Source organism: Leguminivora glycinivorella, chromosome 23 (assembly GCF_023078275.1).
Source record: "Leguminivora glycinivorella isolate SPB_JAAS2020 chromosome 23, LegGlyc_1.1, whole genome shotgun sequence".
Classification (NCBI taxonomy): Eukaryota; Metazoa; Arthropoda; class Insecta; order Lepidoptera; family Tortricidae; genus Leguminivora; species Leguminivora glycinivorella.
Window position 1 is genome coordinate 4119266 of NC_062993.1, and position 27740 is coordinate 4147005.

Below are 27740 nucleotides of genomic sequence, written 5' to 3' on the forward strand. Positions count from 1 at the left end.
AGTCGATGCAGTGTCCGTTACTAAGAATTTAAAGCAAAGTAACCACTTTTCGATAAAAAATCTACAACAAAAACTGCTGAACGAAGCTGTTCGCAGATTTTATTTAATAATATGATCTTTCAACTTTATTCTGACAATAGCTGGATATCATCCACCACAGCTATGAAGCCAGCAGCCTGCTAAAGCCAACGCTCTTCAAATCGGGTAAAAAACTTAATTTAACGAAGTCTCATAGTATTCACCTATTAACCGGAATAGGATGGAGTGTCTAAGAAATTCATTCATTTAAATGACACCAACCATAAGCCACCAAAATATTTAAAAAAAGATAGTCCTTGATAGGACTAAAACTAAGAATGTGTCGAAAAACACTGTCGGATGTACGATGGAGGGCATACAACAAAACTTACAACATGAGCGAGGAGAAATGGAGAATGATGAATTTACTAATAAATAATAAATTTTAAATACATTTTAAACACATTATAGAAAAACATACTTTGATTCGGCCGGCTCTGGTACCGTTAAAACAGTTTTGAATTTGACAAATCCGTTACGAGTCAGGCCTTAATTGTAATTACAAGTTTACATATTATGTAAATTGTAGTACAATTCTGACAGGAGATTAATGCTGTGTCAAAACTCGGTTTGAAGTGTGCTTTACGATCTGCATAATCAAAAAATATGGTTCTAACAACTAGTAGTGACAGTAATGGGAAGATTATGAATATCGACGATTTTTTTCATAATAGGATACATTTTACTTTGGATGTAACGGATTTTACGTTCAACGAAAAATTCCGGGTAAGCAATTATTAGTATTTCGTTTTAAAAATAGGGCAATAGGGCAAATAGGGGGTTATTAAACGGCTTTTACAATCGTTACAATTGTACGTTTTCTAATTGTAGGTTTCTTACTTATTTGTAGGTTTTATTAAACAGCACTTGTAGCAATACTTTACAAATATGTCACTTTTTTACAAAATTGTTGAATTGTAATGTTTATTAAATGGGGCCCAGCCAGTGTGGGAGCACCATAACTGCAATATCATGCTACCGTTCGAACCCCGGCTCGTACCAGTGAGTTTTTCGGAACTTATGTGCGAAATGTAATTTAATTTGGATTTGCCAGTCGCATTTCGGTGAAGGAAAACATCGCGAGGAAACCTGACTAATTCCAATTAGACCTAGTTACCCTTCGGGTTGGAACCGTTGGATGGTCAGATGGCAGTCGCTTTCGTAAAACTAGTGTCTACGTCATACCTTGGGATTAGTTGTCAAGGCAGGACTTCAGGCTCCCATGAGCCGTGGCAAATTCCGGGATAACGCAAGGAGGATGATGATCATGCTACCGTGTTTGCCCGCCAGGAATAAGCTGTTTAAATTATTAGGTTTCCTCGCTTTACACCGTGTATTAGGTACTAATCAAATAACAATGGTAAACCACTCAAGGGTGCTACAGGGTAGATAAGCGCCTACTTGAATTAATGTTAGTCCCATGTTCTACAGTAGTCGAACTATCGAGGTCTGCGGCAGTACATGGCTTGCTGAGGTAAGACACTTTAGTTTCTTAATGAATTACTTCTATTTAGTTCATAATAATACAGATAGTTTATGTTGTACTATAGATATAAAACATATATTATAACTTCCTAATATTAAAAAAAGGTACGTAAACCTGTATAGTAAAATACACAGTAATATATTATTTCTTAAGAATAACATTCAAGTGACACGATTAATAAATAATTACAATAATCTCACATTAACATGCATAAACTTAAAAACTAGATCTAACCTAACAATTAACAATACACACACAGAGATTTTCTTAATACCTGTTCTTATTGGATTATTATAATTTCATAATGCAGATTCAAAAGAGTTTTTTTAGGAATTAAGGGTCCGCAGGGGCAAATCTCCACTGCGGGGCAAATGTAACTAGTTCATTTTTTTCATTATTACACTATTAAGTTGAGTTCTACATATATCCACTGAACTCGCGTGTCATACACAACCAGTGGACACTCTAATTAATAATGCAAGCATTGTAATTGTTGCCTATGTCACTTTCTATCCCTTCAGCTATCTCTACTTACGAAATCACGTCAATTCATCTCTCTGTTTTGGTGTGAAAGACGGACAAACAAACAGACACACACACTTTCCCATTTATAATATTAGTATGGACAGGTAACCCTCAAACTGCCACCTAATCTAATAGAGCTTTAAAATAAATATCAAATGAAAAATGCCCCGAAAAGGTGACTACAAAGTCTTTAACAATCATGAAATCACAACCACTGCAACATATTATATTATACCAATTAAATAATCGAAGTATATCGAACAGCTGATAAATCCTGAAAGCGCCTAGATATAGTATAATATATGTGATATATATGTATAGATAGCCGTAGTGAGCGTCTGCCCGGTATTCTGATTACATATCACATACGCTCCCCACGCGTTTGCCCTGTTTGTAACTCTGTGAGTATTTTATATAGTTTATTATTTATTTATAATTGTGTAGTATCCTTTGTCATGCACCAAACAAAAATTAAATTATTTTTGACGTTCATTTTTGTTAAAAAATACATTGGAGAATATGGAACAATCATAAAATCTATAAACCATTATTACTATAAACTTTTTAATGAAAAGACACGTCAAAATCTCCTTCAACCAATAAGTGACTTTAAATATGTGTACATAGTACTACATACGCGAAAACTTTCAAGTGCTACACCTCAAAATTGTTTTTTAGGGTTTTTCTAATGTTAGGGCCACTTGCACCAACAAAAATGGAGGGTGCAATAAATAACTAATTTATCAAAATATAATATTTATTGGATTGAACATTTGAAAAAAAAAAAACTTAAATAATTTAAATCAATATTATTTCTGGATTAGGTTCCAGCAATAACTAATTCTTTCATATTCCAACGCAAGTTATTTTATGAAATAAGCAGCTTGTAAATAGAAGTTATTTTGAATATTTCTAAGATATTTAATCAACATTATCACATTTGGTATAACAACAATTTCATTCTTAACCTTAATAACCACAAAATTGAAATTTTGAAAAAACCCCCGACCGCGACATAGTGTACCGATTTTCATGAAACATGGCTAAGAACACTCCTGACTAACTCAGCTTTCAAACAAAAAAAAACTAAATCTAAATCGGTTCATCCGTTCGGGAGCTACGATGCCACACACAGACAGACACGCCAAAGGTATAACACCCCGTCGTTTTTGCGTCGGGGGTTAAAAATAACCATTTGGATTTATTGATATTGAGTTGAGGTTATTTTCTTTATCTAAAGGTAGTACTTTTTTAATGGAATGGAAATGTTTATTGACCAAGTGTTCTAGGTACCTAATACTTTCGTCGTTCCATTCATTTCTTATCAAATGGTTGATACAGATGTATAATGATCACCGTGAACGTCAGCTGCCGCCCCCTTGGTGACTTGTGAAATACTGGAATACAAAACTTTTTTTCTACTCGTCGTCTGTAATCTGTCAATTAAGACACCACAGACTAAACTATAAGTGCAAACTTTTCAGTGTTGGATACTCTATGGCAGCTCCAACTCAACTATAATAATCTCATTATAGTTGACTTTTAGTTAACTGTAATAATTTCAAAATAGAACTTCATACAATTTCTATACTAATTTGCGATATCTGGCAAATTTGTCGGCATCTGAAACACATTTTTTTTATCTGTCGCGTTATCGGCCAATCAGAGACGGTTATTACAAACAATTGGTTGCTAGGTAATTCGATGTTGATACAACGGTGAACGACGCTATTAACATTAATTTTAACTTGCATGAATGATGATATTTCCGTCCATTGATGATGAAGATGATGACTCGTAGAAAAAGTATTGTATACAATAGTGATATAATTAAGCTTTTCACTCTCGTACCGTACTATTAGGCCACTCAGCAAAGCTTCGTGGCCTAAACATGGTACACGACTGAAAAGCTTTGTATTATATCACGATTGTATAAAATACTATTATTGCACATCGCTTTTACTAGTAATTACTTATCACCCTGAAAATATATTTTTAGCTTACGGAATATTAGATTTAGGTTAACAAGTATTCTGATTAGTTATTATAACCCTGAAACCGATTTTCAATAACAATCAAAACGACGAATCAAGACAAATTCGATTATTTGATAATCAGATTGAATGCCATGCCACGTTGGAAGGAAGATTACACTGATAAAATGTATAATCATTAATCACTGCGTTTTTTTTTATCGATCATAGCAAAATTTTGATTCTTATTACATAAATTATTACATGGTAATGTAATATTTATATTTAGGTATATTGTAAAACGGTTTAGGTGCAGTGAAAGAATTGATAAATAAATTTTACCTAGCAGTTGGAACCAAACATGGGTACATTTCTGCTTTAAACCGGTGAGCAAAATGGCATTTTGCTCACGACGGCACTTATGGTATCGAGTATATAACGTGTTATAAAACGTCACAGACTTAGGCCTGATTTAGACGGCGTGCGAAATGGCATGCGATTTTAGTTACAATGCTCGCTGTTGAGGTTACATACAGTTTTGCACAGCCACAAATACCGCAATGTAATAAAACTCGTATGCGAGTTCTCGTACCGTCTAAATGGGCCCTTAGAGATAGAGTCTGTTGCAAGAAAAGTTTTAAATGTTTACAAATTTTTAGTAATAAACCAGCGTGCGTAGCCGTGCACAGACGTTCACGAAACGAAACGCTCGTAGATATTATCGCTCTTGCGTATTGGCGCGACAGAGCCAGACTACCTTTGGCTGCGTTTCGTTTTCGTTTAACAAATTTCGTCCTTATGTTAAGCAACATGTATTTTTTACTTGAGCGACACATATTATTGTTATAAACTGAACTAGGCACATGTAATGCCGACTCTGTTCTTATGTTAATTATTTTGCGATTATTATTAATAGCTTCTGAATAAAATAAAGTATGATGAAAAAACAACAAAGAACATAAGTTATTGCAGGAAGTTTCTGTAGCTAATAACTATAGGAATATGTAATTTTGCGTTTTGAATAGATAACGTTATTTAATATAGATGGTTACTTAGTTCCATTTGAATATTAGGTATATTCTTTGTTAAAGTAACAGTTGTCTGCTCTAGGATACACAGAAAAACATACTTTTTAGGGTTCCGTAGTCAACTAGGAACCCTTATAGTTTCGCCATGTCTGTCTGTCCGTCCGTCCGTCCGTCCGTCCGCGGATAATCTCAGTAACCGTTAGCACTAGAAAGCTGAAATTTGGTACCAATATGTATATCAATCACGCCAACAAAGTGCAAAAATAAAAAATGGAAAAAAATGTTTTATTAGGGTACCCCCCCTACATGTAAACTGGGTGCTGATATTTTTTTTCATTCCAACCCCAACGTGTGATATATTGTTGGATAGGTATTGAAAAATGAATAAGGGTTTGCTAAGATTGTTTTTTGATAATAATAATATTTTCGGAAATAATCGCTCCGAAAGGAAAAAAAAGTGCGTCCCCCCCCCTCTAACTTTTGAACCATATGTTTAAAAAATATGAAAAAAATCACAAAAGTAGAACTTTATAAATACTTTCTAGGAAAATTGTTTTGAACTTGATAGGTTCAGTAGTTTTTGAGAAAAATACGGAAAACTACGGAACCCTACACTGAGCGTGGCCCGACACGCTCTTGGCCGGTTTTTTTTTCTATAATCAAATTATTTAACTGTAAACTCTTTTCATTGCTTTATTTTTTTATGCTGGCAACGTAAAGTCCATGAATAGAAAAGTGCCACTTTGCTCGCTCCTAACAGGGAGCAAAAGTAGCTTTTCTGAATAGATGCTGTGAAAAATTACTTTTCAGTACAGATGGTGTTTTTTTTTACGCACTAGTGCGAGAAGTGGTTCATTATATGCCAGGTCGAAACTTCGGAGTGCTATCTGTACTGAAAAACGTCGTACGATACACGTGCGAAAAGGCCTGCCTTCCTTTTTTACGCACTTGTATCGTAATGTACTATTTCCTATATGATACCAATCCAATACTATCTCATTAATCTGGGTCAAACTATAATTATGTATTAGGTAAGTAGGTTATCTTCATGATAATAACCAATATAATATCTACTGTATACAATGCACTCGAAAGAAAATGGGTCACATTCTCCCTTTTAAGAGGTTCAATAAAAATGTTCCTATTTTATCAATCGATTATAGGTAATCATTTATTTATTTAATCAAAAAGTAACACAGCATTACAGTTTACACTAAGGCACTGTGAAACTACAAAATACAAAACAAGACATAAACGATAAATAATACAAATTAAACATTAGATTTGGGCGACGACGTAACAGCGTGGCTCCGTTGCGTCGTCTGACTCGGTGTAGGATTCGGCAGGTTGCCCCGGAACCGCCGAAATACCACACCCTTCGGCCAGGAGTCTGCGCACGCGTCTCATCATAACATTTATAATATAAATCGTATTAAATACAATATTATTACAAAACGGATACTTAAGTTGGTAAATGTATTTTCCCCTCACTAGCTCGGAAACACGTGTTTTGTCCTTTAATACCAGCGGGTAAAAACGCATTTTATCCACTAGTGGGTAAAGTAATTTGACCTTGAATAAAGTCAAATTAACTGCCTTAAAATTGATAAAAGTAGGTGAATCTAGTAATAAAGATGATTTACCACCTGTGGAACTACTGGAAGCAGTGATAAACGCATTTTTTTGCGTTGTAGTTTCCTCGCTATAGTGAGGGGAAAAGTTTTGTGTTACACTCGGGTGCAAATGTATTTTACTTCTCGTGTGTTAAAAAACTCGCAAGTTCAGGATTCTATTCTCGAACCACTCGCTTCACTCGTGGTTCAACTATAGAATCCTTTTACTTGCTCGTTTTTCAATTCCACACTCGGCGTTAAAATACAACTTTGCTCCCTTGTATAACAAATAACTATTAATATTTACTGAGTTAATTGATAAACAAGTATTTACTTTGTGACTTAAGATGTATATAACCTTTAGTAGGTACAGTCAACCAATTTGAATCCTAGGCCACTGTAGAACCTTTGCACAGTAAACGTCAATGTGACTTCTTATGGCAAATAGAACATGATTCAAATGAGACAGGGTTCTAGAGTGGCCTAGGGTTCAAATTGGTTGACCGTGTACCTACACAATACTTTTCACCTCACTAACTAGTAAAGGCTTACGTTGCTATTCGAAAACAGATAGCAAAATTGCGGGTGCGTATCGATCGATATAACTTTTTTTGATATATTTTTAGTCGTTATAACGATCATTTGATATAATTATTGAATCATATAACAACAAATAATATACTAACAAATTGTATAATTCTTATTTAGTATAATGATCATTTTTTCGAATAACATTTATTATAACATACTTTGAGTATAATGCCTATTTCCGATAATAAATAAATTGTATAAAACAAATTCTTTCTAAAGCACAGTTAGAATGAAAAAAAAAAATGTACGAAAAATTAGATCCATCATATATTATATTTATATACCTATATATTATATAAAAGTAGATTAGGTTAGAACTGTGACCCCTACACACAACGCGCTGCTACCAGAAAAATAGGTTAGGTTAGGTTAGAACTGTGACCCTTAAACATATGTACTGCTATCAGAATAGTAGGTTAGGTTAGGTTAGAACTTTGATCCCTTCAAAAAAGAATAAAATTAATTCATGAAATGTTTTATACTGTTTGCTAGTTATATTATACTAGTCGTATATCAATAGATAGTTATACCATATAACGGTTATTATTTAATCGTATGGCATGAAAATAGGCAAATAACAAGTTTTAATGGTTATTATAAATAAGCGTTATGCGAAATAATGATTATACAAAATAAAAGTAGATATTTTGTGGTTATACCAAATGTTAATTATGTCAAATGAGTGATTATATCCGTTAAATATATATCAAATGTTGTTATATCAAATATTACTATACCAAAAAAAGTTATACTAATCATTACACACCCCAAAATTGCATTTTGTCCACAAGACTGCAAAGTAATTTCATACAAATCTTAACTTGATGTCATAAGCTGGCTGGTAGAATTTACCAATAAATGATGATTTTGAATCATAAATATTGAATAGATTGATGGATATGACTTAGTTTGATGTTTTAAAGTCAGTATTTTGATAGATAGATAGATAGATAGATAGATAGATAAATAACTTTATTCGTATCCACAACACTACATATTATGATCGTGTTGGTGTGGTGAAAATTTTTTTGTGTTTCACTCGGTGGCAAAGTTTGTTTAACCTTCTTGCCTTGAAACCCTCGCAGCGCTCAAGATTCCACTTTTTGAACCACTCGCTACGCTCTCGGTTCAATATTGGAATCTTTCGCTTGCTCGGGTATCAATATTGGCACGTGCGGTTAAACAACAACTTTGCCCCCTTGTAAACTAAATAACTATAGTCGGAAAATGAATAAAATGTTAAGTTTGTATTAGAACAAAAATATATATAAATAATATTTGATTGATTTATCTTAATTCCCGTCAATTAAGATAAATTTTGGTACGTAGAAAATAACAATAAATACAAGTTTTTTTATTCCCTAACTTAAGAAAATAATACATACAGTAATTATATTAATTATGTACATAGAAAAAAAATCAATAAACCCTGACCTTTTGGCAGATATACCAAAAAAACTATTGTTTTTTTTTATTCAAAAAATTGATTGTGTCACAAGAGACCAAATGATGATTAGGTATTTAAAAGTATATGCAAGGATGATTCATATAGGATTTACTAAGAAATCTTCATAATAAGAATCGTACCTCAAATTTTTAGCGCCACCTATTAAATACTATCATAACTATTCTGAGTCTACAAAATATTTTTCAAAATATGTATTGACGTGATATCATGACATTAAAATAAAGAAGTATGTCATTTGTTCTTAAGTATAATAACCTAAAATAAAAATTTTGAAAAAACCCCCGACCGCGACATACTAGACCGATTTTCATGAAACATGGCTAAGAACACTCTCGACTTACTCAGCTTTCAGACGAAAAAAACTAAATCCAAAACGGTTCATCCGTTCGGGAGCTACGATGCCACAGACAGACACACACACAGACAGACAGACAAACAGACATACAGACAGACAGACAGACACGTCAAACTTATAACACCCCGTCGTTTTTGCGTCGGGGGTTAAAAAATAAAAACACGCAAAAACATTGCCCATACAGTTCAGGGGCACGCTTTTTTGTAGTATTTGGGCCATTTTTTTCAAGGTTTTTTTGCAACCCCACTTTTTTTGCAACATGGGTATTTTTTACGCGATTCATACTCAGAATCGAGAGCTCTTTCGATCCTGATAGGAGAAAAAAAATGTCCCAAGATCTCCATACATTTTTTCGAACCTTCCATTCCGTTACCGCCATACAAAATGTATGAAAAAGTGGTAACGGAATGGGAAAATACCTTGGGACACTTTTTTCTCCTATTAGGATTGAAAGAGCTCGCGATTCTGAGTGGAAAACACATAAAAATTTCCAAATCTAAAAAAAAAGTGGGGTGGACAACTTTGAAAAAAATGGCCCATTTAATCTTTCTATTTCCTAACAAGATTACAATTATAAAGAATCCCTTAGCCAAGTTTTTCCCGGCTTATAACAAAGCTAATATTGATACAAATGACTCATTCCACTAGCAACTGTTAGTTTTCCATATCGACGTGTCGCAATATCCATTATTTATCGCAAACAAACAACGTATCACATTCCTGTTCAGCAAATGTGTTTTTAATTTGTAATGAATGTACAATTGTACATCCGCCATCATATATATCTGAGCGGCCGAGACGCGCAAAAACATCTGAACACGCCTTATCGCCTTGAAAATAGAGATTTTTTTAGATATCTGTGAACACCTTGACCGCTCCGATATATCTGACGGCGATGGTACATGTACGTACAATTATGTAAACAATCAACACTTATGCGTTCTGCAAAAAGTTTAATTTTCTTGATGTGTTTATGTTGTTTACTTAATGGAAATATGTTCATTTAAATATAATGAAGTAATGTCAAACATGTCTTGAGTGTATTTTTTTGTACTCGTAAAATCGATGCCACGATTAAGTTTTTTTTTTCGAATCATATTTTATTGAAAAACAAACAATATAATTAACAACTATAAATAAACTTAGAAATAAGAATAAATACAATAAATTGTACTTGAGTGTATTAATAGGCGACTAATATTTTTTTTTGTTTACATGAAAAGTCTAAGGACCTATTATCCTTTAGGTACATGTTTTTTTTAATTAATATCAAGGATAATTGATATAGGGTATACAATATTCATACTAAGAATCGTACCTGATTTTTTTAGCGCCACTGTTAACTAACCATAACTATACTGATAATGCCTTCATTTTTTAGGGTTCCGTAGTCAACTAGGAACCCTTATAGTTTCGCCATGTCTGTCTGTCCGTCCGTCCGTCCGCGGATAATCTCAGTAACCGTAAGCACTAGAAAGCTGAAATTTGGTACCAATATGTATATCAATCACGCCAACAAAGTGCAAAAATAAAAAATGGAAAAAAATGTTTTATTAGGGTACATGTAAAGTGAGGGCTGAAATTTTTTTTCATTCTAACCCCAACGTGTGATATATTGTTGGATAGGTATTTAAAAATAAACAAGGGTTTACTAAGATCGTTTTTTGATAATATTAATATTTTCGGAAATAATCGCTCCTAAAGGAAAAAAAAGTGCGTCCCCCCCTTCTAACTTTTGAACCATATGTTTAAAAAATATGAAAAAAATCACATAAGTAGAACTTTATAAAGACTTTCTAGGAAAATTGTTTTGAACTTGATAGGTTTAGTAGTTTTTGAGAAAAATACGGAAAACTACGGAACCCTACACTGAGCGTGGCCCGACACGCTCTTGGCCGGTTTTTTTTTTCAAAATGTGTATTGACGTGATATCATGATATTAAAATAAAGAAGGATGTCATTTGTTCTTATAAAAAATAAAAACACGCAAAAATATTTGGGGAAAATATGATTTCGGCCACTTGAGGCTGTGAAAGAGCGACATATATCTTTAAGCCTAAAATGCCCATACATTTAAGGGGTACGCTTTTTTGTATGGACTTTGTCTGTCCCACATTATATGTTCATTGGTTATATTCTATAGCGCAGTTATTGTCCTCACACTTATCATTTCAAATTACTAATCATTATCAGAATAACAAAATATTATTTGAAATCGTAGTGTAGTGTTATCATGATATTTAAGAGGGCTTTCGTGTGAAAAACAGTGAAATCGCAACCGAGCGCTTGATCATACCGTGTGTGGTATCAAATTAAAGGGCTTTGCGAGTAGTTTACAAATATATATCACATTATAGGACTTTTTCTACTTGGTCTAACAAAATATGAGAAAATGTCCAAAAGTGGTAATAATTGTACCGGTGAAGGCTCGTTTTCAAAAAATTGCCAAAAATAAATAATAGCAATTTATAATCACTAAGGCATACCAGCAATTTAAGTAAACGTTACAGATTAATTAAGTACAAAAATTATTTCGATGTGATTTAGATTTTCAAAGAAATTGTCACTTAATTTTAGGTAATTTCTGAAAAAAATTGAATTCGTCTTAGCCTCGTTTACTCTTATTTAAAACCTTATAATCAAAATGTAGTCTGAGAAGTTTGTAGTACAGGGTATACGAATTATAAATTTACCTGTTTTAGTAATCAAAATCGTCCAAATTTTACAAATAAGATCGACTAATTTAGCTCTATACGTGAGTTTTTCTAAACGTGCATTAGAGAAAAAATCATAATTAATTTAGTGACTTGGTTTTCAAAAATCCAGTCTTATAAAAATCAAGATAATAAGATGCTCTAACTGAAATTTGAATTAAATAAATCTATTGGATAACGGAAAGTGTAGTATTTCACCGACTAAAACTATCAATTTTACATTATTTTGACGTTTTTTTTTGAAAGCAGCCTTAAAGTAGTCAAGGCCAAGCTAGTAGAAAATCGAAACAAAACACTTTTGTATCGATACTCGAAACTAGTACCATTTCAGATTTATAAGTTGTAATGGTACTACTTACTTATTATAATGGTCAGATAAGATAATAGTGTTCAAATATTTTTAGGTAAATCAGAGGATTTTTATCATAACACGTTTTTTGTGCATAATTTTTCACATTGTCATAGAAAAAAATCCTCTTTAATCAGCCAATTTGCAGAAAATTTGTGCTTGTACAGGACATCGGTAGACTTATTCATGGAATGCTCCTAATTGCTTCTGTTACTCCTGATGAAATTAAATAGCAAAAGTTTTTCACTCCATCATCTTATGCTATTGCCGACAGGAAAAGCGCAGGCGTTAATATTATACGTACAATCGGGAAACTACTTTCTGTACATTTTTCTTCTACTTTATCTATAATAAAAGTTACAGAATTATGGTATAATATTATCAATTTAGTAAAATTTAATTATGACTGCAACCTTGACATGCTGAGTAAGTAATCTGGTGATAGTTGCCAATCGATTGCCTACTCGCCTTATCAGATTACTGTATGTCAAATGAAGGTTGTTAATAAGGGTTCTTACAATGTGTTATTAATGTAAGTATGTAACACTTCAAAGATAATGACTCTTCTCCATACAGAGTAAACAAAATACACATGTAACTGCGGTCACTATACATACCAACATTATTAACACATTAATGTGAATCCTCAAGTAATGACGAATTAATACTTCTTATTAACCCCAATAACTAAGAAACGTTTGATATTGGTATATAGGTATAATACACGGTGTAACTTGACGAAACCGAATAATTATAACTATAGGTAATTTAACAAGTTTTTAAAGACTGGATTTCGCCTAGTTTGCCATTTAAAAATAAAAACTAATTATTATTTCTTAGTACAAAATGCTCTTTTTATAGCGATGATGACATTATGGGACATAATCTAACTACCTATCCTTAAATGTCCTAAGTGTCAAGAAACAAAAAACCGGCCAAGAGCGTGTCGGGCCACGCTCAGTGTAGGGTTCCGTAGCTTTCCGTATTTTTCTCAAAAACTACTAAACCTATCAAGTTCAAAACAATTTTCCTAGAAAGTCTTTATAAAGTTCTACTTTTGTGATTTTTTTTCATATTTTTTAAACATATGGTTCAAAAGTTAGAGGGGGGGGACGCACTTTTTTTTCCTTTAGGAGCGATTATTTCCGAAAATATTAATATTATCAAAAAACGATCTTAGTAAACCCTTATTCATTTTTAAATACCTATCTAACAATATATCACACGTTGGGGTTGGAATGAAAAAAAAAATCCGCCCCCACTTTACATGTAGGCCCCCCTACATGTAAAGTGGGTGGTGGGTATCCTAATAAAACATTTTTTTCCATTTTTTATTTTTGCACTTTGTTGGCGTGATTGATATACATATTGGTACCAAATTTCAGCTTTCTGGTGCTTACGGTTACTGAGATTATCCGCGGACGGACGGACGGACGGACGGACGGACGGACGGACGGACAGACAGACATGGCGAAACTATAAGGGTTCCTAGTTGACTACGGAACCCTAAAAAGTAAGCTTCAATAAAAAATATATCATAAATCATTTTGTAGGTATTAGATTAGAAAAAAAAATATATATTTAAAAACACAAAAAAAATACGCGAAATTGCTTTGCTCGCTTGTGGATAAAATGCAACTTTGCTATTCGTTTTTGAAGTATCAAAAAGCCTTTACCAGTTGGTGTAGTTAAAATAACTATTTTACGTGGCATATCCAGCAGCGGTGCGGTAGTGTTCAGGCCAAGTCGAGCAGAATAAGTTTTTTGCAAAAATTTCATTTTGGCACAAGCCTTTATCGCCGACTGTACCTTTCTTTCAACAGTCATCTACTGCTCTCCGAGACGTTTCTAAAAACCCCTTACTTGATGCGGATACGAAGTTTCATGATAGAGTTTCTATGACCACCTTTCTGCTCCATCATCAGATCAGCTCCATGATACCATAAGTAATATTGCATTGTCACGAGATTTACATATGTGTGCAAAATTTCTGCTCAATCGGGGGGAAAAAAAGGCAAGTTGAAATAAAAGCTTGTACTTGTCTTATTGTCCCAGATTTGTAAGTTCACATTTTTGACACATTTGTTTTGAAGTATGTTGCGATGTGGCTAAGACGTATCGTTTGCCAAATCTAACGATTAATTTCGAATTGGTTGAATCGATTAGGCCCTATGTACAAGGAGTTGCTTAAAAACCTTATAATAAAAATGTAGTCTGGGAAGATTGTAGTACAAGATATACGTATTATAAATTTACTAGTTTCAGTATTCAAAATTGTCCAAATTTTACAAATAAGATCGACTAATTCAGCGCTATACGCGGGTTTTCCTAAACGTGCATCAGAGAAAAAAATCATAATTAATTTAGTGAGTTAATTTTCAAAAATCCCGTCTGATAAGAATCAAGATGATAAGATGCTCTAATTGAAACTTTAGTTAAATATATTAGATAACGGAAAATGTAGTATTTCACCGACTAAAACTATCAATTTTACATTATTTTGACGTTATTCTTGAAAGCACCGTTAATAACTTGACTACTTACAGGCACTATGGTATTGTACTTTTTACTTGTTTGTAGGTACTAACAATATCATCACCATAATTACTATTAATGTAATCAAATCACCATCAAAATGAATCTAATTTCTTGTTTATCGACTCCTGAGTGTTTATAGTTATTTGTTATACAAGGGGGCAAAGTTGTATTTTAACGCCGAGTGTGGAATTGAAAAACGAGCAAGTGAAAGGATTCTATAGTTGAACCACGAGCGAAGCGAGTGGTTCGAGAATAGAATCCTGAACTTGCGAATTTTTTAACACACGAGAAGTAAAATACATTTGCACCCGAGTGTAACACAAAACTTTTCCCCTCACTATAGCGAGGAAACTACAACGCAAAAAATGCGTTTATCACTGCTTCCAGTAGTTCCGCAGGTGGTAAATCATCTTTATTACTAGATTCACCTACTTTCATCAATTTTAAAGCAGTTAATTTGACTTTATTCAAGGTCAAATTACTTTACCCACTAGTGGATAAAATGCGTTTTTACCCGCTGGTATTAAAGGACAAAACATGTGTTTCCAGGTAGGAAGTTCGTTCACCAGGCATAGTTCCATACATGGTGGGTCGTTAATTATAATAAATAATCAGTTAAAATTTAAGGAACGCAAGGATATTGTGTCCATGTCTGTTGAACGGACTATAGAACTAAGTGCAGTAGAATTGGAGCAATTTATTGTTGTGTGCGTGTATAGGCCGCCATTAAGTAATTTTGAATTATTTGAAAGCATAATGGAATCTGTGCTACTGAAAATATCGCCTTCCAGCAAGAAATTACTTATTTGCGGCGACTTTAATGTAAATATTTTAGAAAATTCGACATTAAGTTGTAGGCTGTTGAATTTTTTCAAATCATGTAATCTGAACCACATTTTTATGGAGCCTACTAGAGTGACTGCTACTAGTGCAACCTGTATAGATAATATTTTCACAGATATTTTTCCTATTACAAAAAATGTAATCAGCAATTTAGAGTCCGACCATTTAGGTCAATTAATGGTATTTGAAGCTGCTAGGAAAAATACCTTGAAAAAACAGATAACTTTTGTACCAGTAACCTCGGACCGCGTGGAAAGAATGAAACAGAGTTTAGTTCAGGCGCTACCCGTTCTGTCTCCAAACATGAGTCCTAATGATATGTATAATTCATTCTTTCACACATATATGGAAAATTATAATACGATATTTACAACAAAAACGGTCACGGTTAGTGATGCATCAGTTTTTAGTGAGTGGGCAACTGCAGAGTTACATCAACGAAGACGTGCATTGTATGCCTTGTATGAGGAACGGCGGTTTAATGCGAGTGATGAATTTAAAGAACATGTCAAACAATTTTCGAAACAGTTTAAATTAGATTGTCATACCGCTAAACGTAATTATTTAAGCAAGAAAATTAAAAGTAGTTCCGATATAATTAAAGCAACGTGGAAAGTAATTAACGTGGAGACTGGTCGATCAAAGCAAAGAACAAATGAACTGAAATTAAAAATTGATGGCAAAATTGTAGATTCCAATTTAGAAGTAGCAACAGAATTTGAAAAGTTCTTCACTGATATACCAGTTTCCACAACTAGGCACTTAAATTCATCACCTGCATCTGCCGTTACATTGTTAGAAGATAATGTCACAGAATGTAGTAGAGACCTTGTATTTGAACATGTTAGTACCTCAGATATAATTAAGGCATTTCAATCAATTAATGTTAAAAAAACTTGTGACCTTTGGGGAGTCTCTGTCCATGGTGTTAAATCTTTAATAGAAATTGTAGCGCCTGACTTGGTAGTTATCTTTAATAACAGTGTTGATTGTGGTGAGTTTCCTGATCTTATGAAACACAGTAAAGTCATTCCATTATTTAAATCTGGTAGCACATCCGACCCCACTAATTTTAGACCGATATCAGTGTTACCGACATTCAGCAAAATTTTTGAAAAGTTAGTGTTATTTCAGCTATTGCAACATTTTAACATCAATAATCTAATGCACAATAAACAATTTGGTTTTACACGGGGTCGCTCAACAACCGACGCTGGTGTTGAGCTAATCAAACAGATTTTCGATGCCTGGGAGGAGTCACAGGATGCCTTGGGTATCTTCTGTGATTTATCTAAGGCTTTCGATTGCGTCTGTCATGAAACACTGATCAGGAAATTGCACTACTATGGAGTGAGAGGATCGGCACTGAATTTAGTCAAATCTTACTTACACGATAGAATACAAAGGGTCGACGTGAATGGACAGCGCTCACCGGGGTCACTAGTCTCTATGGGTGTACCGCAGGGATCAATATTGGGGCCTTTCCTGTTCCTTATCTACATTAATGACCTGCCATATCTTGTAAAGACCCACCATGATATAGTATTGTTTGCAGATGATACTTCCCTTATTTTCAAAGTCAAACGTCAGCAACAAACTTGTGAAAATGTAAACAATGCTATTTCCGAAGTAGTTAATTGGTTTAGTGTTAATAACTTATTGTTAAATGAGAAAAAGACTAAATGTATTAAGTTTGTAACGAGTAATGCTAAAAATGAACAAGCAAGTGTCGTTGTGAAGGATGAGGAATTGGAACTGGTAGATAGTACAGTTTTTCTTGGCATAACTTTAGATTCTAAACTTCAGTGGGGTCCCCATATTGCTACCCTCTCGAATAGACTGAGCTCTGCAGCATTTGCAGTGAGCAAGATCCGTCAGTTAACAGACGTGGAAACAGCTCGATTAGTTTATTTTAGTTACTTTCACAGCATTATGTCATATGGTATTTTACTATGGGGCAGTGCTTCAGAGATAAATACCATATTTGTTCTGCAGAAGAGGGCTATTCGAGCAATATACAAAATGAACCATAGAGACTCACTTAGAGATAAGTTTAAGGACATTAATATAATGACAGTGCATTGTCAATATATTTATGAGAATATTATGTATGTGGGTGAATCAACTTTTCTTTGCCAGCAAAATTTCGCATACTTCAACTACATGTGGCCAGAAAATTTAATTGGGATTTAGTCTAATTAATGTATACTTATTATATTAAAGACAACTATACTAGCTACGCAATACAACATGTAATAATAGGATTTCCTATTTTATAACTTTGTTTCGAGCAGTGACCCAGTGGACACAGCTGTCCCTCACTTTTGTATGAAAAAAGTGTCTCTTCCACTGGGTCACATATTGTTTTAATTAAAAATGAATCGTTTTTAAATTTTTCCTTAATTGGTATACGTGAAATAAGGATCTTTATTCACGATGGTAAGGTTAAAAATCACAAAAGTAGACCTAATAATAAGTAAGGGTAATTCTTGCAAAAAGCAAGAAAAAGTTGATTCACCCATGTACATAAAAACATTTGTAAATTTAAGAAAAACTGTGATGTACATAATATAAACACTAGAAATAAGCATAAGCTTGCAGTGCCCTTCACTCGGCTCCATAAAATTAAAAAATCATTCATGGGTAATTGTGTAAGATTTTATAACAAACTTCCTAATGCCATCACTGAACTGTCTTTTAATCGATTTAAACATTATGTAAAGCGTATACTGATCTCTAAAGCCTACTATAGCACACAAGACTACATGAATGATGAAACACTGTGGGATACAAGTATTGCTGAAAACCATTAATTATATAGCTTATTAATGATGATATTGATAATTCAATGTATTTTTACACAATTTTTTTGACATTTAGAATTTATTCTAGAAGTTTTTATACTAGTATTTTTTTATACAATTTAGATTGATATCATTTTATTAAATCAATGTAGTTTTAAAACAATATTGTTTATTGCACCAATAAATTGCTCTGATATTTAGAATAAGATGAATATTGTACACTGTTGACAATTTAAAAGTGCTTATTGTAAGCCTATTTGAATAAAGAATATTTTGATTGATTGATTTCCGAGCTAGTGAGGGGAAAATATTATTTATCATTTTCCTTCCTTGAGCAGGAAGAATATGATAAAGTACCTCTTTATTTTGAGGAAAACTATTGCAGGTTAACGTCCGGTTAATATTTGCATAACGTGGTTGCAAATTAACACTATCCTTTACTGAAAAAAAAAAACTTAAATAATTGACATGTAGGGACTTCCCATATCGATAAACTTCAATGCTCATTCCATATACTAGTGATCGCCTACAACATTTTTAATTTTAATTTGGTGTAATAATATTGAATGTGCCTTTCAAATTTCAACCTTTTTTTACTGCTTGTTGTTTTTTTTATGTTTGCATAACATACCATATAGGAATTTAATGTAATCGGTATTTATGTCTATAAATAGTTGTATATCCAATTTCAAATTTGTATTTTGTATGCATATCGGCGAAGCATAGCGCTAACACATAATTTTTTACAGTCAAAAACACAGCTGTGAATACAGACAAAGTGCTAAAATTATGTATACAGAACTTTATTGCCTGTACATTAAGATGTGTCTACATATTTTGTTGACGATTGTGTTTGACGACCGGTCTGGCGCAGTCGGTAGTGACCCTGCCTGCTGCGCCGTGGTCCCGGGTTCGAATCCCGGTAAGGGCATTTATTTGTGTGATGAGCACAGATATTTGTTCCTGAGTCATGGATGTTTTCTATGTATATAAGTATTTATATATTATATATATCTTTGTCTGAGTACCCACAACACAAGCCTTCTTGAGCTTACCGTGGGCCTCAGTCAATATGTGTAAGAATGTCCTATAATATTTATTTATTTATTTTATTTTTGGCACTTTGTATTTACAGCTGTGTTGTTGACTGTACCAACATTTGTTACCTATGTTTACAAATAAATCATTTGATTTTAAAATATGGAACAAATTCGGGTGGGTTAGGCACTTTAACAATAGTAGATGAGAGAGTCATGGAAAAAAAAATGCTAATATCAAACTCGAGTTAAGACCACTAGAGCGACTCGTAAGGTGTGAATGGAGGAAAACAGGGCATATAGGAAATCGTCCGCACTAATTTGGCATGAGGAGCTTGTAAATCAACACAATAGTTCTGGCGGGCCGCCATAGTGCCTTCCTGCCGGAAATGTAGCGTTTGAATGCTTAAATACCTTATAAATTGAAATAGATATCATACACGAAAGAAAAAACGGCAAGGTCCACTGGTCGCCGAACCGGGAATCGAACCCGGGTCTTCAGCTTACGCGGCTAACGTCTTTACCACTAGACCACACGCCCGCCAAGTCTAAATCCAATCTAACTCTGCCACTTTTGCCACTTTTGGCAATTAAGGGGTTGAAAGAACATGAAATTGTGTTATTAAATAGCTTGACCGTCACTGGAAGCTTTATGATTGAGAGAGCATATCCGTTTCCGTCTAATTTCTATAAATTTTTCATACGAATTTGACTAGAATAACCGGCTCAGTGGCGACACCTGGCGGTAGCGCGCCCGAAGTTATTTAAACGATGTCGAGCTACCTTCCGTCATTGGCGTTTTCGATTCCGTCGAAGTAGCTACTGCGCACGGAATTCTTTTCCTGCGGAATTTTATTTTAATACTCTTAGAAATTACTAAGTGTTTAAATAAGTGAATCATTATTCCAAATTGTGAACGAGTTACACGTAAGTAACCTATTAAGTTATTTGTAGTACTGAATTAAGTGAACATTATTTTAACGGTTTTTGCCGTTCGGTTCACTACCTACAATTATGAGGTTAAATTAAAGTAAGTCAGTTTTCATACGATACGTGTGCATGTACTAATATTATTGGTTATTACAGTAATGAATAGTAAAGAAGGCGGTGCCGCTGAGCCCGTGGCGGGTCCCAGCGGGATGGCTCGCAAGAAGCGCAAGCGGAGCCGCAGCCGCAGCAGCAGCAGCAGCTCCTCCTCCAGCAGCAGCTCGTCGAGCTCCACGTGCTCGAGTAAGAGCGCTCGATCTCGCGGCCATCGCCGAAAGAAAAGTAAGCGTAAGCATTCTAGCCGTATAATGAGCAAATTACTTAAAGAAATGGCCGAGCTTAGGCAACAAGTGCATTCAAATTGTGGTACAGTACAGCCCGAGTATCCGGACAATGTATCTATAGGCTCTGGGGTTAGTGGCGAGTTATACGGACACCTGGCGACTCACGAACCGGAACCGCCTGCAGATGATCCTATATCTGAACCGGCCTCATTTACGTTTGATATAGAAACTAAACTGAAGGAACCATCTGTTCCCAAAACTCCAGTTATATTTCTTAAAATGCTTGATGAGGTGCAACACTTGGGCAGCAAGGCTTGGTCAGAAGTAAGATATGCTGACACACAAAAGATGTATAATCATACTCCAGGATTCATTGAGTTAGAAACAAACGAGGAGGTAAAAAATTATGACTCCTTACGTCACCTGTCTTACGCTGACAAATCCTATGCTGCCCTGACATTCGGCATTCTTAAACAAAAAGAGACTCTGCAAGAGGCTATTCGCTGTCTCTTATCTTGGGCTAAAACAACAAATGTAAATGTTGAAAATTTGAGTGAAAAAGTTGAGGAGGTATTTCAGAGGGGTAATTTAGCTAAAATTACTTCTGATTTATTGCAATTGGCTTGTGGCCATCGAGCCGAGGCAATCGAAATGCGTCGAGAAGCAATTTCGAGCCAAATAAAAGATCCTTTATTAAAGGCAAAAATAAATAGAATACCTCCTTCAACGACGTACATTTTTGAATCCGAGCCCTTCACAGAGGCTATAGAAAAAGCAGGCGGAGTTCGTAAAGCATTTTGGCCTCCTAAAGCCGAACAGTCGAAGCCGAGTCAAATAAATAACGGCCCCTCGCGGGGGCAAAGCATTCGAAAACCAACAGTTCCATCGCGTGGAACTCTAAACTACCCTCAGTATCATGAGCAATTTATGTTACCACAAAATTATGGTAATTATTACAACCCACCCTCGCGGGGTGGTCACCATAACCCTGCCTATGCCCATGTATATAAAAATCAAGCAGTTAATGGTCAAACTGATTACCATGCCGTTGGTAGGGGCGCCTTTCATAACCGAGGCTCGCGGCCTGAACGTGGAGGTAGCCGAGGTCGCTCGTATGCACCCAAAGGCAAAGGAAACCAAAAAAGATATAAAAAATGACTCGCGGTTTCGGGCAGGTCGATTAGCGCAGTTCTACCACGCATGGAAGAAATTGGGGGCGCCAAAAATAATCCTAAAATTAATAAAAGGTTATCGCATACCATTTTATCTAAAACCCCCACTTTTGCGCCCAAGTCTAACCAAGGGTCCGTTTCATACACCCGTCACAAAAGAAATGACATCGATCATACAAAAAATGAAGGCACAACATATTCTACAGGCAGTCCAAATATCTCCAAGTTTTGTCTCCCCCTGTTTCTTGTACCAAAGACCGACGGGACAGCCCGACCAATATTCAATCTCAAAGCTTTAAACGAATATGTGATTACGGAGCCCTTCCATCTTATAAATATGCACCGCGTGCCCGATTTCCTTCAACCCAACGACTGGATGTGCAAAATCGACCTGTCCCAAGCCTATTTTCACCTAAAAGTAGCAAAATCACACCGATGCTTTCTAAGAATTGTTTACAATCAGGAATTGCTACAAATGACCTGTCTTCCGTTCGGGCTGTCCACAAGCCCGAAAACATTTGCCATGTTGACGAACTTTGTGGCGCAAACATTACGCGATCGGTGGAACGTAAGGATATTGGTTTATCTAGACGATTTTTTGATAGTAAATCAAGATTATCACACACTCCGCGACCAGGTACATCTCACAGTGCAGACACTACAAAGATTAGGATGGGAAATAAATTTCGAAAAATCAGTGCTTTGTCCACAAAAGCACATAATTTTCTTAGGAATTTTGTGGAACTCTTGGGAAAATACAAAAGCTCTACCAAGCGAAAAAGTCGTGTCCATAAGCACGAAAGTTACTCATGTGCTCGAACAAGAGAGAATAACCTTAAAAGATGTGCAAAGGTTAATAGGTCTCCTAAACTTTTCCAGCTTTGTAGTCCCACGCGGCCGGCTCAACCACCGACAGTTGTTAATGTTCATGAACACAATGAAATGTAATGTAACCACTGACATGTAATTTACTTTTACCAATAAAAAATATGAATATGAATATGAATACCAAATCCTTCGACGAGACAATTCCTAATTCCACCCAAAGTCATAACAGAACTGAATTGGTGGATTCAGAATTGTCCATTATCAACTCCATTGCACTATCCACCGCCGACGCATTTTCTGGCAACGGATGCGTCAGATCTGGCTTGGGGTGCACAAGTAGACGACCTAGCCATCTCGGGCCTTTGGTCACGAGAGGAACAAAATCTCCATTGCAACCAAAAAGAGATGCTAGCGATACTATATACCATTCAAGCTCATGTTCACCTGCTGAGTCGCAGCACGATCCTAATACAGTGCGACAACAGGACAGCTGTGGCCTACCTACGAAAAGAAGGGGGTGCAAAATCCCAAGCCCTCATAAATATTACATATCAAATACTGGAATTACTGGACATGCATCACATTCACTTCAACATACAGTATCTCCCAGGCAGGTACAACAATCAAGCAGATCACTTGTCACGCCACCGCCGACCTCCGGAGTGGCATCTGTTACCAGCCGGTGTGGAGAAAGTGTTTATGAAATGGGGTGTTCTAGTGATAGATCTGTTCGCATCGGCGACAGCCCATGTAGTGAGCAATTATGTGACACGAGACCTGACAGATCGCCAAGCCCTGTTTCACGACGCGTTCAGTGTACCTTGGAATTACCCCTTAGCGTGGGTGTTTCCCCCGCCGTTTCTAGTTCCAAAAGTCTTGAATCATCTGAATCAATCGACGGGTATATTCCTAGTGGTAGTACCACGTTGGAAGATGGTATTTTGGCGCGCCGATCTAAAAGCCAGAGCACTCGCAGCGCCAATGACCCTGAAACGCTTACATCGTCACCTAATCGACACATCGACGGGTCAACCACCCTCGAAAGTCGAGGACATCACCCTCGAAGTGTGGAAATGTGGGGGTGGGGCGAGACGTTAGCGTCCTGGACTAATGAGCAGCGAGATTTACTTAAGAAATCTTGGCGTAAATCCACATTAAAAACATATGATGTAGCTTGGAAGCGTTGGATGTCCTGGTGTAAAACCAAAAGTATAGATTTTCAACACCCGTCCGGCGGCCAATTAGCTCAGTTTTTGTCAGATTTACATCTAATTAATAAACTGTCGTATAACACGGTCTTATTGCACAAATCTGTTGTGTCTACCTTGTGTAACACTGAAAGGTCAAGTCAGCTTAGTTCACATGTTTTAGTAAAACATATTTTAAAGTCAATTGCGATTAAAAACCCAAAATCGTCATTATCGAAACCACCTATATGGGATGTTAATAAATTGACGTCATTTCTGGCTAATTACGTCATAGATGTAAACAATACCTTTCAAACATCGCGGCATACCGCAATTTTATTGTTACTTTGCTCAGGACGGCGTATTCATGATTTAACGCTACTGGCAACAGATCCTAGCTATTGCATTATCTCAGATGATAATATCGTTTTTTGGCCAAAATTTGGGTCGAAAACCGATACTAGCAATTATAGACAATCGGGATGGAAATTATTGTCCAACGCTAAGGACCATAATCTAGACCCACTATTTTGGATACAAAAAACAATAAATTTACTGCAGGAAAGACGTAACGCAGCCAAAACGTCTAATTTGTTTGTTACGGTCAGGGGCGAAGCACGAGCCGCGTCCCGCACAGTAATAGCAGGTTGGGTGAAAACCCTATTTAAAGAAGCTGGTATTGAAGCAGCCCCAGGAAGTACCCGCTCGGCGGTAGCTTCAAAAAGTTGGCTAAATAACCACTCTCTGGAAGATATTTTAGCTCGAGGAAATTGGCAGTCAGTTAATACCTTCCAAAGATTTTATAGACGTGAGGTAATTAAGGAAAATGATACAAATGGTATATCAAGTTTATTCAATCCAATTTGATACGATTAATTTAGTGGTAATGTTTAATAATATAACCATTACTAGCTTAGTGATGATTTAAACATATAATTGTGTATCTACCTACCTGAAACTAGTATGATGATCACCTAGGTTGTTCGATGAACATGTAATAAGCTTAGTTAATTAAGTATTGAAAGAATTGTAATTCTAAAATGTTGAAATAATTATAAATTTATAAAACAATGCTTTTGTAATCATATTATGTTCATAATCGAGATAATTTAAGACTGTCTTTATTAAAATTGTTTGATTTTAAATGACGTGTTCTTATTTAAATTATTACATCACATTGGCGAATTTCCTCTTTATGATTTCATCTCGAGTGGCTCCACCAGGCGATAACAAACAGGTCTCAATCATAAAGCTTCCAGTGACGGTCAAGCTATTTAATAGCAGCGTTTTACCTGAAATAAAACGCATATTAAATACTTACCTCACTGGAAGCTTTCACTTCATTTCTGCCTGGTGTAATTGAGCCAATGACGGAAGGTAGCTCGACATCGTTTAAATAACTTCGGGCGCGCTACCGCCAGGTGTCGCCACTGAGCCGGTTATTCTAGTCAAATTCGTATGAAAAATTTATAGAAATTAGACGGAAACGGATATGCTCTCTCAATCATAAAGCTTCCAGTGAGGTAAGTATTTAATATGCGTTTTATTTCAGGTAAAACGCTGCTATTGCAATGACGGGTTGCCAGCCTCGTCTCGTCTACCTCACCTATCTAAATAAATGAATATTACCTACATAGTTTTTACCATTTTGTTGAGAACCGCATGAAAACGTCGATTAAAAGCTATTCATGCTGATTTTAAACATTTAATTTCAAAATTAGAGCTTAGATCGTATCAGAGATCTAATTTGGAAAAAAGAATGCACATGTAGGTAGGTACATAATTATTATGACAGCACTGTAAAAAACAAGGAAAGAAGTTAATATTTTGTCCGCAAAATTTCGTCTGGTTCTATCTTCTACAAGTCGTTTATAGGCAACTTTCGTGAGACATATATATTCAAATATACGGTTGTACTCACGGTATTATTTCGGGCCAATTTTGGAAGCCCCTCTTCAGGCATATAGAAGTTCACGCGGCGGCTAAACTCCGTGCATGGCCCGAAACATGTCGCAACAGTGGCGATATAACAAAAGTACAACCGTAGTTTCATAAATATTCGTTTATAGGCGTTCAATTATCATACCTTTCCTGACTGCCACTGTCACATCGTTTTTAACCCCCGACGCAAAAACGACGGGGTGTTATAAGTTTGACGTGTCTGTCTGTCTGTGTGTGTGTCTAAACTGATGAACCGGTTTAGGTTTAGTTTTTTTTGTTTGAAGGCTGAGTTAATCGGGACTGATCTTAGCCATGTTTCATGAAAATCGGTCCACTATGTCGGCAGTTTTTTCAAAATTTTAATTTTGCGGTTAGGTTATTATTATTCGAACAGTGTCACTAGGAAAAATAAAATAATTGTGACTAAAAACTCTCAATATTTACCCCTGAGATTGCTAGGTAATAAGACAGATTAGAATCAGATAATATTCGTAGCTAATGAAGGCTTCCGCGAAGGAAAACATTAGAAACGTGACTATAATGTGAAGATACTTGTTTTTTAGTTGAAATTGACGACCGGTCTGGCTCAGCCGGTAGTGACCCTGCCTGCTAAGCCGGGGTCCTGGGTTCGAATCTCGGTAAGGGCATTTACTTGTGTAATGAGCCATGGATGTTTTCTATGTACATACATAAGTATGTATTTATCTATTTAAGTATGTATATCGTCGCTTAGCACCCATAGTACAAGCTTTGCTTAGTTTGGTGCCAAGTTGATCTGTGTAAGGTGTCCCCAATATTTATTTATTTAAATACATTTAAATGTTGGAAACAATGATACTCGGAAGAAATGGCGGGTCCGTCCTATCTTCATGTAGTGAGTTTCCCTCCTAAGATAAATTTTTCATGAAAAATGTATTTTTCCCCTCACTAGCTCGGAAACACGTGTTTTGTCCTTTAATACCAGCAGGTAAAAACGCATTTTATCCACTAGTGGGTAAAGTAATTTGATCTTGTATAAAGTCAAATTAACTGCTTTAAAATTGATAAAAGTAGGTGAATCTAGTAATAAAGATGATTTACCACCTGTGGAACTACTGGAAGCAGTGATAAACGCATTTTTTGCGTTGTAGTTTCCTCGCTATAGTGAGGGGAAAAGTTTTGTGTTACACTCGGGTGCAAATGGGTCATTCCAGCGAAACCGACACCACAGGCATAAAAATTAAATAACTTAATTTACATTTAAATCTACATCTAGAGAATAGAACATTATGCCTAATTTTATGAATCAATGAGTTTTTCCTTTTTATGACATTTTTTTGCATTTTATATGTGTCCAAACGTACCCCTAGCACCAGTTGTCTAAGGTGGCATATATATACCCTAAGTTGGCAGCGCTATTTCGCGCTTTTAATAAACATTATGGAGAAAGTGATATGTGTAAAAGAAAATATATTTAAAGCTGTTTAAACCAGTGGCAAGTAAATTTAAACTAAGTTTCATGGTTAGGATTTATTGGGCGTCTACACAATGCGTAACTCACGTCCCGCCCGTCGCAATAAAACAAAGTTTTTTCTTGTTTACCCTAAAAGTATCTAAACTCTTGATGTCTTACTTTGTGAAAGTAACAATTAGGTTGAGGTTGGTTATTTTAGCTAAAAAACGCGTTGCTTTTGTGAATAAAAGTATACTTTTAACGCTTTTCAAAGTAGGTCCCACCCGTCACAGTGACGGGTGAGCAAAATGGGTTATCTGATAAAACTTGAGTTAATGAGTATAAAATCCTTCTTTTAAGTTTAGTTAAACCTAAGTGGGTTATATTAAAGCAAATTATATGTCTAATATTGCTTAATTCGGTTGTGGTATTACTTTTTAGAACACAATGAATGCAATGAGGCCTATGAGTCAGGAAGAAGTCTTTTTCATTTTAAAACTGGTAAAA

At 35.3% G+C, this 27740-nt stretch overlaps 2 protein-coding genes across 3 annotated transcripts in view; both read left to right on the forward strand.

The window, feature by feature from the left end:
• The first annotated feature begins 2410 nt into the window (after positions 1 to 2410).
• The window catches only part of LOC125238252 (facilitated trehalose transporter Tret1-like), an 88878-nt gene continuing 63548 nt past the window's right edge, over positions 2411 to 27740 (forward strand). For both annotated transcript variants that reach the window (XM_048145526.1, XM_048145527.1), the window contains exon 1: positions 2411 to 2490. The gene's annotated coding sequence lies outside the window, so the exon portion shown is untranslated. The remainder of the gene's footprint in view (positions 2491 to 27740) is intronic.
• Positions 20240 to 22076, forward strand: LOC125238253. The gene is made up of 2 exons (XM_048145528.1): positions 20240 to 20329; positions 20489 to 22076. Exon 2 carries the CDS (start codon positions 20491 to 20493, stop codon positions 21829 to 21831), a length of 1341 nt encoding a protein of 446 aa, XP_048001485.1. The 5' UTR covers positions 20240 to 20329; positions 20489 to 20490; the 3' UTR covers positions 21832 to 22076.